At 40.2% G+C, this 16,452-nt stretch overlaps 1 protein-coding gene across 6 annotated transcripts in view; it reads left to right on the plus strand.

Moving 5' to 3' along the window:
* Positions 1-16,452, plus strand: part of C9H12orf42 (chromosome 9 C12orf42 homolog) — a 145,733-nt gene that overhangs the window by 44,072 nt on the left and 85,209 nt on the right. For 3 of the 6 annotated variants that reach the window (XM_035729273.1, XM_027594011.2, XM_035729272.1), the window contains exon 3: positions 13,593-13,661. The exons of the other annotated variants lie outside the window; for them this stretch is intronic. In XM_035729273.1, the coding sequence (XP_035585166.1) occupies positions 13,593-13,661 (69 nt within the window). The remainder of the gene's footprint in view (positions 1-13,592; positions 13,662-16,452) is intronic. 6 annotated transcript variants of the gene reach the window in all.

The following is a 16,452-nucleotide window of genomic DNA, read 5'->3' on the forward strand; positions in this document are numbered from 1 at the left end:
TAATTAGGTTTGCTCTGATCTGGGTCACTTACAACACATGGACTGGGCCACAGTTAAGTTAGGGGACTTTCCCATTTAAGCTCCCCAGGTACTGGTCACATGTCAGTGATAGAAAAGAGAAGTTATGTTTATGTTGTTGTTTTTGGCTTACGTTTAATGTTGATTTTCTCCTAAATATTGAGGAGGGTGATTTGTTTATTCAGAAGAACTGTTCTTGAGCTGAACATTCAGGTAGCTTTTGCTTAAGAGGAAGACACAATTACCAAGCATGAGTTGGAGGGTGGGGGAAGGAAAGGCCCTTTGTCTTAGTAAAATAACGTCAGCCTTAGAAACCAATCTTTTGTCCTTGCACATACTAGTTGTAATATCTTTTGTGTAACTACCGTGAAAACAAATATTTGACTCATTAGTGATGTAGCTTTGAAACAAAGTGCTCTGGGTACGGAAGGCTAAAACAGAGGTGAAGAATTTTGGATCAATTCTCAAGGTCACCAGAATAAAAGAAAACAAAATCGGAATCATGCAAAGCATGGAACAATAGATTCTTTTTACAAAGCAAATAGAATGTTTGTAAAGTTGTTACTTCAGGGCAAAAATATCTTTGCTGTCTCGGAAGCAAACTTTCAACTCCCTGCATACAGCAGTAAACATAGCACATGTACGAATAAACTTGCTCCTTTTTGGCGAACAGGCCACTTTAATGCTTTCTTCAGTATTAAGAAAATGTCTTGTCCCCATGAATTTATTATTCTTGCATAGCCCCGTTGAAGATAACCAACCTCAAAACTCATTGCAGAAATGTTCTCTGGCTACCACTGGATTTCCAGCCTCCCAGGAAAATTGTCTTAGTATATCGAGCTCAGCCCAGGGCTGGCTGCATGTCGTCCCCTAAAATGCACTAAACCTTTTGGTTCATAGAATTATCTCTCAGATCCTGAGGGCTTGCCCAGCATCTCAGATCAACTGAAAAATTCTGGGAGCCAAAACTCTTTTTCTACATTGCTTTTATATCAACTTCTGTATTATTTATATAAATGCACATGCTTTCATTGAATAACACACATTTTAATTATTAAAAAAAAAACCCAGCAGCCAAAATGATACCACACCACTCACATGCACACACACTCAGTTGCAAAAAGTCCAGGAAGAAACACTTCGAAATGAAGACAAAGGTGCCTTAGGAATCGCTGCTAAATCATCAGGGTCCATCTGAGAACGAGGACACTTGCAAGAGAAAGCAGAGGGGTTTTCTCTTCCTGGAAACGGGGGGGGGGGGGGGGGGGGGGGGGGGGGGCGATGAATAAAATTTGGCACTTTCTCAGTGTAACAGCTGTGCCTGTCTCCACAAGAAAACACCATCAAGCAATTCGTGAATTCATGTTAAATAATTGCTCTTCACGTAAGGTGACTATTGTGTTCTGTCCTTCATTATGAAAATCTTGTGGTCTGATTTTCAGCATATTTAATCCTGTTCAAAACCAAATTAAACTCTGAAAGCATATGTTACTGTAAAGTAGGAGTCACAGACTGTCATGATATTTTACAGAAGATTATTCAGCAGCTGTCTTAAAAATAAAAAAGCAAAGAGCTGCATCTACTCTCTGCTTGTTGTGGGCCAGAGTCTATATTAACTGATTCAGGGGCCAGCATTAGGGGACCGTGGCAGGAGAGGCATGAGCTTTGCATCCAGGGGGTCTGGGATTAGAACCCACAGTATCACCTCTTACCAGAGAGAAGCACTCTCCTGATGGAGGACCTGCTTCACTGTCTAGAGGACCTCTTCACTGGCAAGAGACCGTTGGGCCGAGCCTCCTCTGGGCTGGCCCTACATTCCCCAGGCAGTGCTGGGAGAATGGCGGGCCATTAAGGACAGGCCACCTAATGGCTCTGGTGTCTCAGACTGCGGCTTCCTCCCAGTAGCAGGGTTGAGTGGTTTAAGGGACACGTGAGCCAACATGACTGCATTGTTACAGAATGTATTAATTTCGTGGACTTGACCAGAATCCGTAAGAAAAGAAAGGGGTCCCTGATGCTCAGGAGTTTTCAGACAGGCATGCTTGAATTTACAGTTTAAACAATTACTCCCCTCTAAATATTTATTTTTTTATTGTTTCTTTTGATTTCCATAAGGTACCCGCCCCCCTGCCCGCCTCTGGGGGAAGCCGTAATGTACCCCATTCAGGGGAATCTCACAGGGCTGCCTAACTGACCAGAGTAGGCATGTTCAATGGCCATCTTTATCACCATGAGCATCATGGTGCCCTACGCCACCCTCACTCCTGGCCATGCCGCTCTCCCTCAGCTGAAACCAAGTATATATACAGTTCTACTGGGCTGCTGGGGTTGAAATCATGAAGCGATCCTTCACTCAATTCCATGACCTCTTACAGACCCATGTAGTCTGACATTCAGAAGTCTCCACTGCCCTTGTGTATTTGGTTCTCCTGTTTGGTGAAGATCGGGGGCATTTCCTCAGATTGTTAAAAAAAAGTTTCTTTCTCAAATACAACTTTAACTTGTGATTCAAAGAGCTAATGCATGTGGATGCCTGGCACAGCGTAGGTGTTTGATAAATGGTTGCTTTTGTTATTAGTCATTGGAGGTCACAGAGCCAGCAAAGGAAGGAGGAGACAAATGGAAACATGTCAGGCTCCAGAGCCCATGCTTTACCTGCCTCACACATGACTCAGCCTCTCGTGAAAAGAAAAGCCAAGTTTGTTCTTTTGATATGGGAGATTGGTATCTCTCAAATTTTGTTCCAGTTTATCTGATAAACACCACAGCGTGTGTTTGTATCACAATGATATTTATTGGGTTATTACTGCTTAGTTGAGGTAAAATAATCTTAGTGTTTAGTTGAAAGCCTGTTAATAAAAAAGGGCTTGGTGTTCAGTGAATTTCTCATTTTGATTTTGAAATATGACATTTTGCTTATGTTCATTCAAAGGTTAAAAATTTGGACCTAGTTAAAATGTTAGTGAGCAGAGAGAGTTCCAGAACCTGTGCTTTATAAAGCTGGGGTATCAGATGGTGTTCACTGCCTTGGTAACAAGTCCAGTTGTGGCACCTGTGTTTATGTGTCTTCTACTTAATTATGCTCTACAAACTCAGAGCACCCTAGTTAGTTGTGAGGGCTCATTGCGCTGGTCACTCAGCCTGTTACCAGGGGAAATAATATTGGGCTCCTTTATGACTTATATGAGTAGGAGTAGTGGATGGAATTCAAATGATTAGGTTTTTTTTTTAAAGATTTTATTTATTCATTTATTTGAGGGAAGAGGAAGAGGGTGGAGGAAAAGACACAAGCCAGCTCTGCACTGAGCATGGAGCCTGACTCAGGCTAGACTCCATGACCCATGAGATCATGACCAAGAGTCTGATGCTTAACCAACTGAGCCACCCAAGTGCCCCTCAAATGATCAGTTTTATGTCCCTCCCTCTCTCTCTCCCCCTGTCTTTCTCTCTATCTCTAATTGTCTATATCACAAATTTACTTTCTGTGATTTTACTTTTGGATAATAAGTGTATTTTATAGTACCTGATGATACACATCAAATGGAAGAAAAGAATAGAGGGTTCTCTGAAGAATACATTGCTATATATATATATATATATATAGTTTTGTGTAATAAAATTGACAGTAAGTCTTCCTTGATCATTCCTTCTTTTGAAATGTTTGCTTATTAAGAAAGATTAATTGGGTTAAACATATGTCCCTCTTAGAATAGTGTTATTACCATAAAAGAGTAGTTTTTTAGATATATAGCAAGTTAATGGCATATGAGCTTGATATCATGGATAAGACTGGTAAATGAATCTGCAGGTGTGCAATGCACTAGAATAGACGAGAGAGATTGGGAACCACAGCACAGTCTTTTGCTGTACTTCCATCTTGAAGGGAATTAAGACAACAGTGAAAGCTCCTGGGGGTATATTTAGAGGTATTTTGAGGACGGATCTTAGTGCAAATCCCCCTTATTTATAAGTAGCTGAATATCCTTGGGACTGTCAGCTAATCTCTCAGTGTTCTCATCTGAAGAGAGACCATAATACCTACTTTGTAGAGTTGTTGAGATGTGCTCAGTAACTGCTGATCCCTCTTTCTCCTTAACTTAGCGCTTAACTTTCAAAACAGTGAATGGATGTGAAATTTGAGAGTCTTCTACTTTTAACCAGATTTGCCAATCAAAGGTTGCTCTGATCTCTAAAGTGAGAACCTCTCTGGAAGTAATTCTCACCTGTGCCAGTCTCCCCGCTATTCTTGCTGGATAAAGTTACAGCCCCAAATGTCCTGTTCATAGCTCTTTTCTAGATATTACCTAGAGCTAAGATGGTAAATAGGGGCATATATTCCTCATCCATCCTGGGACTTGGTTGTGCCCATGAGAATCATGCCAATCAGTCATGGTGCTCTTTCCCAAGAAACCTAGACAAGCTCAATGTCCTGATAGCATTCCAGGTAGCCAATGCCAATTGATCTGAGTTGATGTTCAAGTTGGAGGGGATTCGCCGTCCTGATCGACCAGCTCTACAGGAAAAATTTTACAGCACACACATTTGAACACAAGGATCTTGACTCAGAGATGGGCACACAAATATTTTTACCTTTTATTTACACAAGTACAGAGAGATTAAATGAGTTACTTGAAATCCCAAGTTGGCTGCAGAACCAGGATTAAAATTTGGGGGCTCTTGATCTCAAAATTAAGGCTCCTTTTACTCTAAGTTTTCACTTTGTGCTTATGAGAGGGTTGCCTCCCTGCACACACTGGCTGCAGGAAACAGTGCTTTCGAAGTCTTTGTGGAATTGTCCAACTACGGACTGGATGCCAGAAGGTGGGAGTGTTACCGGGGGGATTCAAATGTCAGTTAGGATGTTGAATTAAATGGTCTTGAGGATGTCTTCTGGGCCCCAGATTTTAAGATTCTCCTAACAGTGTCGCTGAAGAATGCAATTTCCTAAACATGAAACGTCTCAGGAAGTAAGTTCCATGTCTGGGCCTCATTTGTAATTACACATGCAAGACTCTAAATAAAATTTGGGTTAATTAGCTTTTGTCTGGTTTCATGAAACACAGTTAGTACTTCTGACCACGTCAGTGTGTTTGCTCATTGAAAGCTTGTTAGCAGACTTGTGAAAATGGTGAAATTTGGAAAATAAGGATTGCTATGTAAATACTTTTACTCTTTTAAAATCAAGGAGCTCCTAAATGCATGACCAGGTATCATTTTCTTCTTGGTAGGGAAGAAACCTTATTCATCTAAATATCATTTTTAAAAATAGGCTCTATAAGAAAGTTGGTAATTGAAGATAATTCTAGGACACGACATATCAGAAGTGCACATCTGTCCATTTCTGACAATGAATGTTAAGTAGATTTTCAAGTTTTTTTTTTTATGGGGAACACAGTGATGTTCTTATTGAACCTTAAAAGCCCCATAGTGAGCCTCTCTTGTCTCCCACCTTCCCCTTGCAGCGTTGTAAATCTAACTTCTGCCTGTCCTATTGTTCAGAAAAAAGCAGCCATATTGTGCTGATTGCTATTAAATTAAAGCAGAAAGAGAGAGGCACAAATGTGCAAGCCCATCTTACCAGCAGGGATACCACTATCTTTTATTTTGCATTTTGGGAGGGTCACAAAGTCATGACAGGCATCTGACCTCTGATAACCTCTTGGTGCTTCTGTGTGCAGTTTTTTTGGGGAAGAACTTAATTAAATACAATTGAATTTCCCTGCTACATTGTCACTGAAAAGACTTCTTTTAAATGGCTTGGTGTTGCTGGTGAGGAACAAACAAAGATGCTTCTTTTGTTCCTCAAAGAAAAGTTAGCATATGTTAGTTAAGGATTTGTGATTTCTTTTGACTAGACTGGCAGGTTCCTAAAAATTCAATGAGTCTTCTGAAATGAGACCCACAATAAAAGATGAAGCATATGACTAGCTAAAACTCTAACTCTTCTTATGCTTGATAATTATGGTGGAGGTTAATGTTTTTAAGACCTCACTATGTTTATTTATAATCAAATAAAAATGATGATCTTAGATTTATGATGAAGTTGCTAATATTTGGCCACAAAAAATATAACTGGTCCGTCTCTTGGATTCTCCAGCTACCAGAGGAAGAGAAGAACTGCTGGCAGATGTATTTCTAGTACTTTCTGTTAGGAAACCATTACAAAAGGTGCTGACAAAAAGAATGTACAGTTTTTGGTTATGAACAATTTGTCATGCATATTAATCGTTGATAAGCTCATCTACAAGTTACACTTTAATAAAAAGCAATAACCACATAAATATGTGGGTTAAAAAATTCCCATTTTGATAATGGGAAAATCCATCTGATAATTATTTGGTAATTATTTGTTATTCTTAGGCTTCTGAAATCAGAGGAATTGAGGAATCAATTTTATAATCAAGACCAAGAGAAAGTTATTTTTATTCAAGTCTGAGTCTTAGTGCTTATTTTGAGAGGAATCAAGTTTGTGTTTTAGGTGCAGAGTCTTTTAACCCCACATGATTTTGTTTTCCTTGAAGAGAGGATTAGAATGAGGAATTGATGCTTTTGAATTTAAAGTTGACTATTGTGTGCATTAAGCCTACTTCCTCCACTCATACAACCTTCCTCTGTTTCTGAGCTTTCTCAGGTCTCTCTAATTATTTAGAGGGTTGGGGGAAACCACACTTGACCCCGCTGACCTGTCTGGCTTCTGTCTCATCTCTCGTTTAATACTCATGGTTGAACTCCTAAAAGTAGTGTGTGCTACACCCATAGCTTTTCTTTCCATGTCACTATCTCTCTGGGGTCTACTCTCTAGGTTCACCCATGTGCCACGTACTATGTACCCCAGCTGAAGTCTCCAACTTTGGGGCCACAATGTGAGGTTGGAAGAATGTATCCTACACAAGGGTTCTAGGCCAAGGGGATAAGTGGAGGCTGAAATCCAGGTGCATTTGGGGCCCCACCAAACCCTGTTATGGGATGTATCAGTCTAGAGGGGGCAACAATTTATTTTTTTGTACTTTGCCCTAAGGCTCCATAGTACTAGCTATGGCTTTGTCAACAATTCCTTTGCCCCAATCTTGATCTTATTCTTCAAAATCTAGATCTTTAAAAAGACAATAAATAAGTATGTAATCAAGAGTGAAATTGTTAGTTTTTTATGGGTACAAATTTTTTTGTAAACTGGAGTCTGCACAAGGCTGTTAAAATCTTAAATCACCATGGGACTGGGATGGGTTATTTTTCTGTGTTTTGAGCAAAATACTAGTTGAGGAAGGAAAAATCAGAGCTGGGATCCTCATGGAAAATGTGGTGTGGATTCCTTATCAGATCACTCCCGCCTTCCATTCCACAGCCCAGGTGCTGAAATACTTAGGGGAGAAGTCAGAATTCAGGCAGAGAGCACAGGCTGGAAGACCAGGCAGACTCATGTTGGCATCTCAGTGCCACCACTTACTTAGTGATATCGCCTTGGGCTATCATAAATTTTCTGGGCTTCAGATTTCTCATCTACAAAATAGTGAAAAGGATAGTCGTCTCTCAGTAGTCCTCTGGTGGAGGATTAGGGGAGCTTTTGCAGGGATACACCTCCTATCTTGCCTGGAGTTGGAATGTTCTCACAATCTAGACATTTCCCCATGCTGATCATCTGCTAACGATACTCTTACTTCTTCTTCTTCAACTATGTTTTTGCTCAAGCTTCGAGATCCAACATCTCTTCCAAGAAATGTCTTCTGTATATATTTTTAAAGATTTGTTTATTTATTTGAGAGAGAGAAAGAGAGAGAGTGTGCAAGCAGGGGGAGGGGTAAAGGGAGAGGGAGAGGGAGAGAGAGAATCTCAAGCAAACTCCCTGCTGAGTGTGGAGCCTGACCCTGGATTTGATCCCAGGACCCTGAGATCATGACCTGAGCTGAAATCAAGAGTCCATGCTTAATCAACTGAGCCACCCAGGCCCCTGATATTTTTAACTTGACTAAATATTCTTCTCCTTAACTCTGGTTGAGGCGCTTCTCTGGTACATTAAGCATCTTTTTATCATAGATTTTATCCTGCTGTGTTGTAATCGCACTGGGGGAGAATTATGGGGGTTATGCCTCATTTATGGTTACATCCTCAGTGCTTAATATAGTGCATGGCATTTTGATAATTATTTGGTAAAATCAGTTGTCCAGATTTCAACAACTGGAGAAATGTTAAAAAAAATAGCTATGGCAAAAACTAATGATGTAATTAATGTATGGTGATTAACATAATAAAATAAAATTAAAAAATAGTTATGGCAGCTGGGAAGCATGCATTTGGGAGTAGTGGGGACTGAACCATTTTCCTTACTTTTAACAAGTATTCATTCCTCTATTGCTTAATTTCTGGTCCATGACACTTTCCAGGTTTCTTCTTGGAGAGGAACTGATCTGTTTCCAAGGCTTCAGTAACCTCTGGCCCTGATCTTAGGAACTTTTAAAACCAGCTACCTACTACAAAGCTGAGTAGATCAGTACCTTGCTGAACAGAAATCAACATTTCCTGGGAGCTTGTTATAAGCAGAGTCTGAGGCTCCACTCTAGACCCCCTGAGTCAGGATCTGCATTTTAACTAGCTTCCCAAGTGATTTGAATGTGCAATCAAATGTAAGAAGTCCCGGATTCGTAGCAGGTACCTTCAAGAATAGTGTATTTCTGGGGCGCCTGGGTGGCTCAGTTGTTAAGCGTCTGCCTTCAGCTCAGGTCATGATCCCAGGGTCCTGGGATCGAACCCGGCATCAGGCTCCCTGTTCAGCGGGAAGCCTGCTTCTCCCTCTCCCACTCCCCTTGCTTGTGTTCCCTCTTTTGCTGTGTCTCTCTCTGTGAAATAAATAAATAAAATCTTTAAAAAAAAAAGAGTGTATTCCTTGAATTTCCTTTATATAAATGTATTTGTCTATGAAGATACAGGAAAAGGTATTAGGATTGTTGCAGAGTTCATACTACACTGATACAGCAATAAAGTCTTGGTCAAAACCAGGAAGTCATTTTGTGACCAAGAAAACCTCAAGGAAAATGCTCCATATTAGATTAGAACAAGGCAGACAATCTAAATATTCAAAATGGTTTCAAATAAGTGAGAAATGAGTTTTTCAACTTAATGTCTTGATCCTCTGCTTGGAAATAAAAATGTTTATCTTTTGAAAGAAAGACCATATTTATCTTTTGAAAGAAAGACCATATTTCTTTTTTTAATTTTTTTTTTTAATTTAAATTTTTTAAAAATTTTATTATGTTAGTCACCATACAAACATCATTAGTTTTTGATGTGGTGGTCCACAATTCATTTGTTTATCATAAATGCCCAGGCTCCATGCCATATTTCTATAAAGAAACACACACCCCCCCATAATGACAAACACATTTTTTTTTTATTTGGTAGCAGTTAAATGACCTAAGTGAAGATTTCAGAGCTCTCTTCTGGTTTCCATTTTCTGTTCCAATCCCAAGGCAAAGCAGTATTTGCTTTTAGCATAGTTGATACCCAAGCACTTTGCAAATGTTCCACAAAGCCAGCAGCCCTTTATAGATCCCCCTGGGAACCTTTCTTTTGGTTACTAACCCTCAAGCACCCACAAACCCTATTTGCGAAGGTAATTTGCCATATGGGAAGGGCTCATGAATCTTCAGGTCTTTGGAGGAAGATGCTTACCCTCCAGTTTTGGAAAGCTCTGTCCTTTGGGCTTATCTGAAGACTAGCTCCTCCAGCTGAGGAAAGAAAAATAATCACAAAAAACCAAACAATACTTCTCTCTGTAGCATGTCTTGGCTATCTCTGGGGCTGGAAAACTCTGAGAAAATTCACCTTGAAAGTTTTCTTGGATTTTGAATGTGTTTTTGGAGCAAAGTTTCTGGTTAATGAGTGTTGTGGCCACATGGAATCTCAAGTTCACTTCCTTTGCTTCCTCATAGTTCAGTACTGATACTCCCTGGGTTTTCATTCATTACACCTCATTCTGCTCTTTCCCCTGGATGCATTTAATGACTGACCTTTAATGCCAAGTGTTAAATTGAATAAAGGGCTATAGTCACATACTAAGGGGAATCAAGTTGCAAATGTCAGTGACAGAGCCCTGAAACTCCTGATGCAGTGCTGTCCAAAAACCGGATTGTGATTCAGGTTTCAATCTTCACACGTCTAAGAGTAGTTCAAGTATGTAGACTTGTGTGTGTGTGTGTGTGTGTGTGTGTCATGTATGTGCATGCCCATGTGCACAGAGAACTTGAACTCTCTAGCACATACCACCTGTTTTTCACATCATTGTTGTCTCAAAAGTGTTTTCTTCCTTCCTTCCTTCCTTCCTCCTTCCTTCCTTCTTCCTTCCTTCCTTCTTCTTTTTTCTTTCTTTCTTTCTTTCTTTCTTTCTTTCTTTCTTTCTTTCTTTCTTTCTTTCTTTCTTTCTTTCTTTCTTTCTTTCTTCTTTCTCTCTCTCTCTCTCTCTCTCTCTCTCTCTCTCTCTCTCTCTTCTCTTCTCTCTTCTTTCTTTCTTTTCTTCTTTCTTTCTTTCTTTCTTTCTTTCTTTCTTTCTTTCTTCTTTCCTTCTAATTAGCTGAGCTGTCCTATTTTTCAGTAACTTGCCCCTTCGCTAACATATGGGCTGTAACCGTATTTCTTTTCATTAGACCTGGGCCTCGTTTGTCATTTATACCATACTTTTGCCTTTCTCTTTCATTTTGAAAGAAAGAGAGGTTTTTCTATTATTTTAGAGCAAAGCACCTCTGGTTTATGTGGCGACTCTTGTGGCTTTCTAAATGCACTTGATTTAGCTTTCAATGTGTAATTACTGCCAAACAAGTTAATTGCTTTATAAGTGTCCAAAATTCCCTGGTTTAATTTTGCTTTCATTTACCAACCTTCATTATACATCCACTGTTCAACATAAACACAAATGATTGTTAATGAATGCCTAATGCCATATTCATTAGAAAATCAGGTTAATGACTGGCAATGAATATCCCAGCTCCTTTATTCTTTCAAGACATTTTTTTTTGCTTGTTGATTACAATAGTTTTTTTTTATTTGTTTACAAAGAAATTCTACCTGCATTATAGGCTTGCTTAAAAGTTCAAGATAAATCTTTTCTAAGAAATCAAAAAAACCCAATCCCTGATTCTTCTTTCTGCTTACTGGTGCTTTTATCCTTCAGAAAGAATCTCCTATAAAAATGGAACAGTCAGAATGCACATGATTTCCTTGGACTATTGGCTATCATGAAGCCTTATTGTTTGAACAGCAAACATCTCAGGATTGTTGTGTACAGGTGTTCAGAGGGTGCACTGAACAACCTTAGGAGGTATTGTTTGCTTTGCACTCTGAATAATGTGGAAAGTGCTATGCACACCCTGCATAACTCAGGCAGTGGCACTGAGAAATCTTCATTGAAATAGGAAATGTGTCATAGCAGAGTGGCTTGGGACAGGATTCAGTGCTTGGTGCTGATTGCCTTGGACAAGAATTATCTACTCAGACGACAACCAGATATGTGAAGCTACATGGTTGGAGTGCATGGTAGGAAGTCCACTGAGGAGCAGAACTGCGGTACACATCACGGAGCTGGGCTTCACTCTCCACCTGGTGATTCTTGTTTTGTAAGTGAGACCCCTTTCCTTTCCCACAGATGTAGAGTTGCTTTCCTAATCAAACTTGACAACCGGGTTTTGAGGGCCATTTGCGTGCTGACAATAGAACAGATGATTATGTATGGGCTTAAACACGGAACCCAGATGCTGAAATTTGGTCACTGGCTGGTCACTACATTGCTGGTGTGGACTGAGCAGTTTCCTCATCTATCTGATGAGAATGTGGGTGATGTAGTATTCCTTCCAGTTCGTATGCTCTGTGACCCCTGTTTGGGATCACGGAAAGTCCACCTGCATTCTTTAAAACTATTGATTCGATGCTTACCATGTGCCTGGCATGGAGTTGATGTGAGGGATACTGAGTAAAAGACACATTTCCTGGTGTCATGGGAAGACAAGCAAGGGAGACCCAGTGCCCCCCACGTACCTGTCAGGCAGTACCAGTGTGGCTTACTTACAGTACTGCTCAGGGTCAGGGCTCTGAAATCCTGTTATGCTCCCCACTCCTCTGATCTTCTTTCTTTATTCTTTCATCTGGAGACTTCTTCTATTTCTCTTGTCACATTCCTTTAGTTTTGATACTTTGATCTCAGAGACATCCCTGTCTCTTCCAGTTTTGTCTCTTTTGCGGGTTCTGTTTCCATCAGCCGAATCTGCATCATCTATATTCCTTGACTGCACATTTATGTCTGTACTCCATGTGTCTCTCTCTTGTAACATTTAGGGTCACTGAAATTTCGCCTTGATTTGTGTGATTCTCTGGTCCTATTTCTGCCTTAGACTCTAATATCCTCAAGGAACAGATGCGGTAGACTAATTGTTTTCCTGGTGTCTGGACATAGGCTTGTATCCTGGTCATAGATATGTCAGGATATTGTCTTCATGACAACAGGCTCTGCAGGTCAATAAAAGGCTGAGGCACGATTTTAGCAAATATTAAACAATAAAAGGTCAAGGACCCTGAAGATTGTGACTAGCCAAACAAATAAAAAGTATCAAATTGAAAAGCAGACATATGAAAATAAATCCTGATATTATTTTATTGAGGTTTGATATTTTAATATCAAAGTTACAAGAGTCCATACCATTGGCACATCCTTGGGGTGACTTTTCTGACCCCCAAACGGATCTATTGTAGGTATTGTATATTCGTATCAGTCAGGTTTCTGCTATGATAATTCTGCATAGCAAACAACTCCAAAATCAATTGCTTTCAACAAGCAACATTTGTTTCTTATTTATGTTCCCTGGTTTGTGTGTTGGCCATGGCTCCACTGGGCTCAGCTGGGATTGGCTTAAGGCTGTGGGTTGGGGTCTAGTCTATTACATTTGTCTCTTTGTTCTGGGACCAGTGACTACTTGGAGCACGTTTTTGTTTTTTTTCCCCTCTCCTTTTTTTTCTTGCTAAGACAGAAACACAAGAGGCCAAGGCAAACCCTGCATGTACATTTAAAGCCTCTGCTTTTGTCATGTGTGTGAACATGTCATTGGCTAAAGCAAGTCATGGGGCCTAGCTCAACATCAATGGAACAAGGAAATATACTTCATTTACTCAAGTGAATGTAAATGTGGAAGAAATCAAAAAAACCCAATCGGTTTTTTTCAAAGCCACATGGCAAAGCCACATGGCAAAGGATGTAAATGTTTAAATCTATTTCATCCTAATATATTACAAGGTTCTCAAAATACTTTATTTCTCTCATTCATAACACTTGTCACAGTTGAGATTTTGCATTTATTGGTATGATTCTTTAGCTACTGCGTTTTCTTCTGGACTCTTGAGTGTAGGAATTGTGTCTGTCTGGCCCCACTGTTGTTCCCGCAGCACCTAGCACAGTGTTCTGGATGATATCAAGTACTCAATGAACGAACAGCCAGTTCGAATGAATTAGCTTCCAGTCTACCTAAAAATCATCTCAGGAATAGAAATATAACTTGAGAATTACTGAAGAGCTACTAAGTGCATTGTTTCAAATCTTTCAGAAATCCTCTTGCTACATTCCTATTGTGAGACCTGCAACCCTGTGGGAGAGAAACATATCCCATGCAAATGTGAGTAAGAAGAGTGGTGTTGTGCAGGGTGGTGTCCATAGTTGAATTATTTTGGGTTCAGTTGCTTGATACATAAGAAAGTTTGTTCCTTTGTATTTTGTTTTTACTTTATAACTAGGAAAGATTTTCTTTTAAATTTAAATATGGAGAACACTAAAAGACATATCCTATGGAACTTTGGATCTCTGAGATTTACACTACTTACACACAGATTATGTACACTGAGAAAATAACTTATTCATTTGATAAGCAACAGTAGAAATCACCACGCATTAGGTATGTGTGCAGTACTTGTGTGTGGCACAACATACAGAAACTGGGACAATAATTCCATCTAATATAATCAATAACAATAAACGACTGAGTTCATCAAGCAAAAGGCTGACCTCTTCGTCATGTTCTCCCCCCATCCCATCTTCTACCCACTGGTTGTTGATCTCCTGTTGGTGAGAGCCACAGTGAGTGTTTGTTGCTGCAGTGTGCAAACGCATGTCTATAAATGACTGTAATGTGCACATGGAGATGGTCGCCATGGCTGGCCTATCCAGTTGTCATGGAGCTGTGGGAGCTTCCCAGGTTCCCTTCCGCCAGAGCTGTGTTGACAAAAGCAGGATCTGGAAAGAAAAAAAACCTTTCAGCCAACACTTAAATTTACATCCGAAGAGCTCTAATTGCCTTCATTTCCTTTCTATTTACCACACAGGGAATGGCAACGTCCTTTGGAGAGGACCACACAGCTCATTGACACTGAGGAAATCAGAAAATCCCAAGCACGCGGGGAGGGGGTCATTCTAGTTATGTCTTCCAGAGCCTCTACTTTCCAAAATTTGTGAGCAGGGTTGCTCTAAATCACTGCTTGCTGAGAAGTAGCATATGGTACCTGCAAATAGAATTCAAGAGCAGAAATCAAGTGATGTGGAAAATCATATTCTAAGAGTAAAGAAAAAGGCCAACTGTGGGAAAAGGAGAAATATGACCCAGTTGAAAAACATGACCTGATTTTCTAACTGTTCTTATACACCGCTAAAGAACAGAACGTATCTAAATAAGGAGTCTGAAATATGCTGTCCTATTAATCATTTTTCCATTTGGGCTTCAAGCAATTGACCTCTTAAGAACCTCCTAAGAATCAAAATAAAATCTTAAAAAAGGGGGGGCACCTGGGTGGCTCAGTTGTTAAGCGTATGCCTTGGGCTCAGGTCATTGTCCCAGGGTCCGGGGATCAAGCCCTGCATGGGGCTTGGGACTCCCTGCTCCGCGGGAAGGCTGCTTCTCCCTCTCCCACTCCCCCTGCTTCTGTTCCCTCTCTTGCTGTGTCTCTCTCTGTCAAATAAATAAAAATCTTAAAAAAAAAAGAATCAACTAAAGGATTCTGTGATTCCCAGCATAGATGGTGTTGAGGAGGAAATGGACCCCAACGAAGTCCTGTTTTGCACCACTAGTACCTTAAGGCTCTAAGAAAGCAAAACTTCGTGGAAGGGGACCACAGGCCCATTCACTTGACAAGGAGTGACTCAGGTCATAGGGAGCTAATTAGCTTATACTACAGAGACATAATACTTCTCAAGCTTACAGACAGGTGTTGCCCGGGTGCCTACAACTCTCTTCCTCCTGCAGCTGAAGTAAACACCAGGAAGCACATGCAGGCCTACATGAGATCAGGGGGCTGGCATAGCTGGATCCTCTTTCAGATTGCTTTGTCCCCTGTTTTTCTTTCCCCCCTTTCTTCTTCTCCTTCTCTTTCTGCATTTGTGTGACTTTGGAAGAATTATAGAAGAGGACTAAAATTTTTTAAGATGTGTATCTTTAAAAGACTTCTATATTATTTGTCATTGTTTATATTATATTGACTACTGTGCACTTTATTACATATTATGTTATATGTTGTATATTGTGTCTTGCACATCATATATTATATATAACATATCTCATATGTCAGACATCATATCTAATATATTGCCATATATTATATATCAGATGATCCATATTTGTATGTGTGTATATTCTAATTTTATACATTATGTATTATATTTACTGGCCACCTATGTTGGTCAGAATGCTGTTCTGAAAGTAATGGTAAAGAAAAACTCTTTGCCTTCTAGGAGCCTGTCATATAATGAGGAATGTAAATAAGGGAAAATAAACAACAAAAAAAAGTAATTGCAGGTAGTGAAAACTGCAATGCTTTGAAGAAGGTAAATGGGGGTAATCAGGTCAAAGATGACGTGGGTGGTAGGGGGATGTGGTCTTAGCTAGGGTAAGGTGGGCCGGGGAAGCCTTTGCAAAGAGGTGATATTTGAGTCTAGGCCGGAGCTATGAGAATGAGACACCCAGGTAACATTCTAGTTGTCAGAAAGTTCTTGGAGGCAAATTATTCCAAGCAGAAAGAACAGCCTGAGACAGACTGGGCTTAGAACACTGAGGAGGGGACAGAATGTGATCAGACTGGAGTGGAGAGTGAAGGAGTGGATGGAGCAGTGGCTGGGCCCAGAGCACAGAGGGCCTCTGTGAAGAGAGTTTGTTTTCTACACACAAAGCAGAAGCTATAATGAGAGTTTATTTTATAGCAGGAGATGAAATGATCTGATTTACTCTTGAGGAGGTTCACTGGGTACTCTGTGCAGGATGAATTTTGGGGAAATAAGAGACCTGGAGTCCCATTAAGGAATTCTTGGGCTAGTCCAGAGAAGGAAGACGGTGGCTAGGACTAGGTTCAGAGCAGTTGAGTGAGTTGGAGGAGGTGGTCAGACTTCAGAAATAGTTTGGAGATGGAGTTGATTTAGGACATCAT

The sequence above is a fragment of the Zalophus californianus genome, chromosome 9, assembly GCF_009762305.2.
Source record: "Zalophus californianus isolate mZalCal1 chromosome 9, mZalCal1.pri.v2, whole genome shotgun sequence".
Lineage (NCBI taxonomy): Eukaryota > Metazoa > Chordata > Mammalia > Carnivora > Otariidae > Zalophus > Zalophus californianus.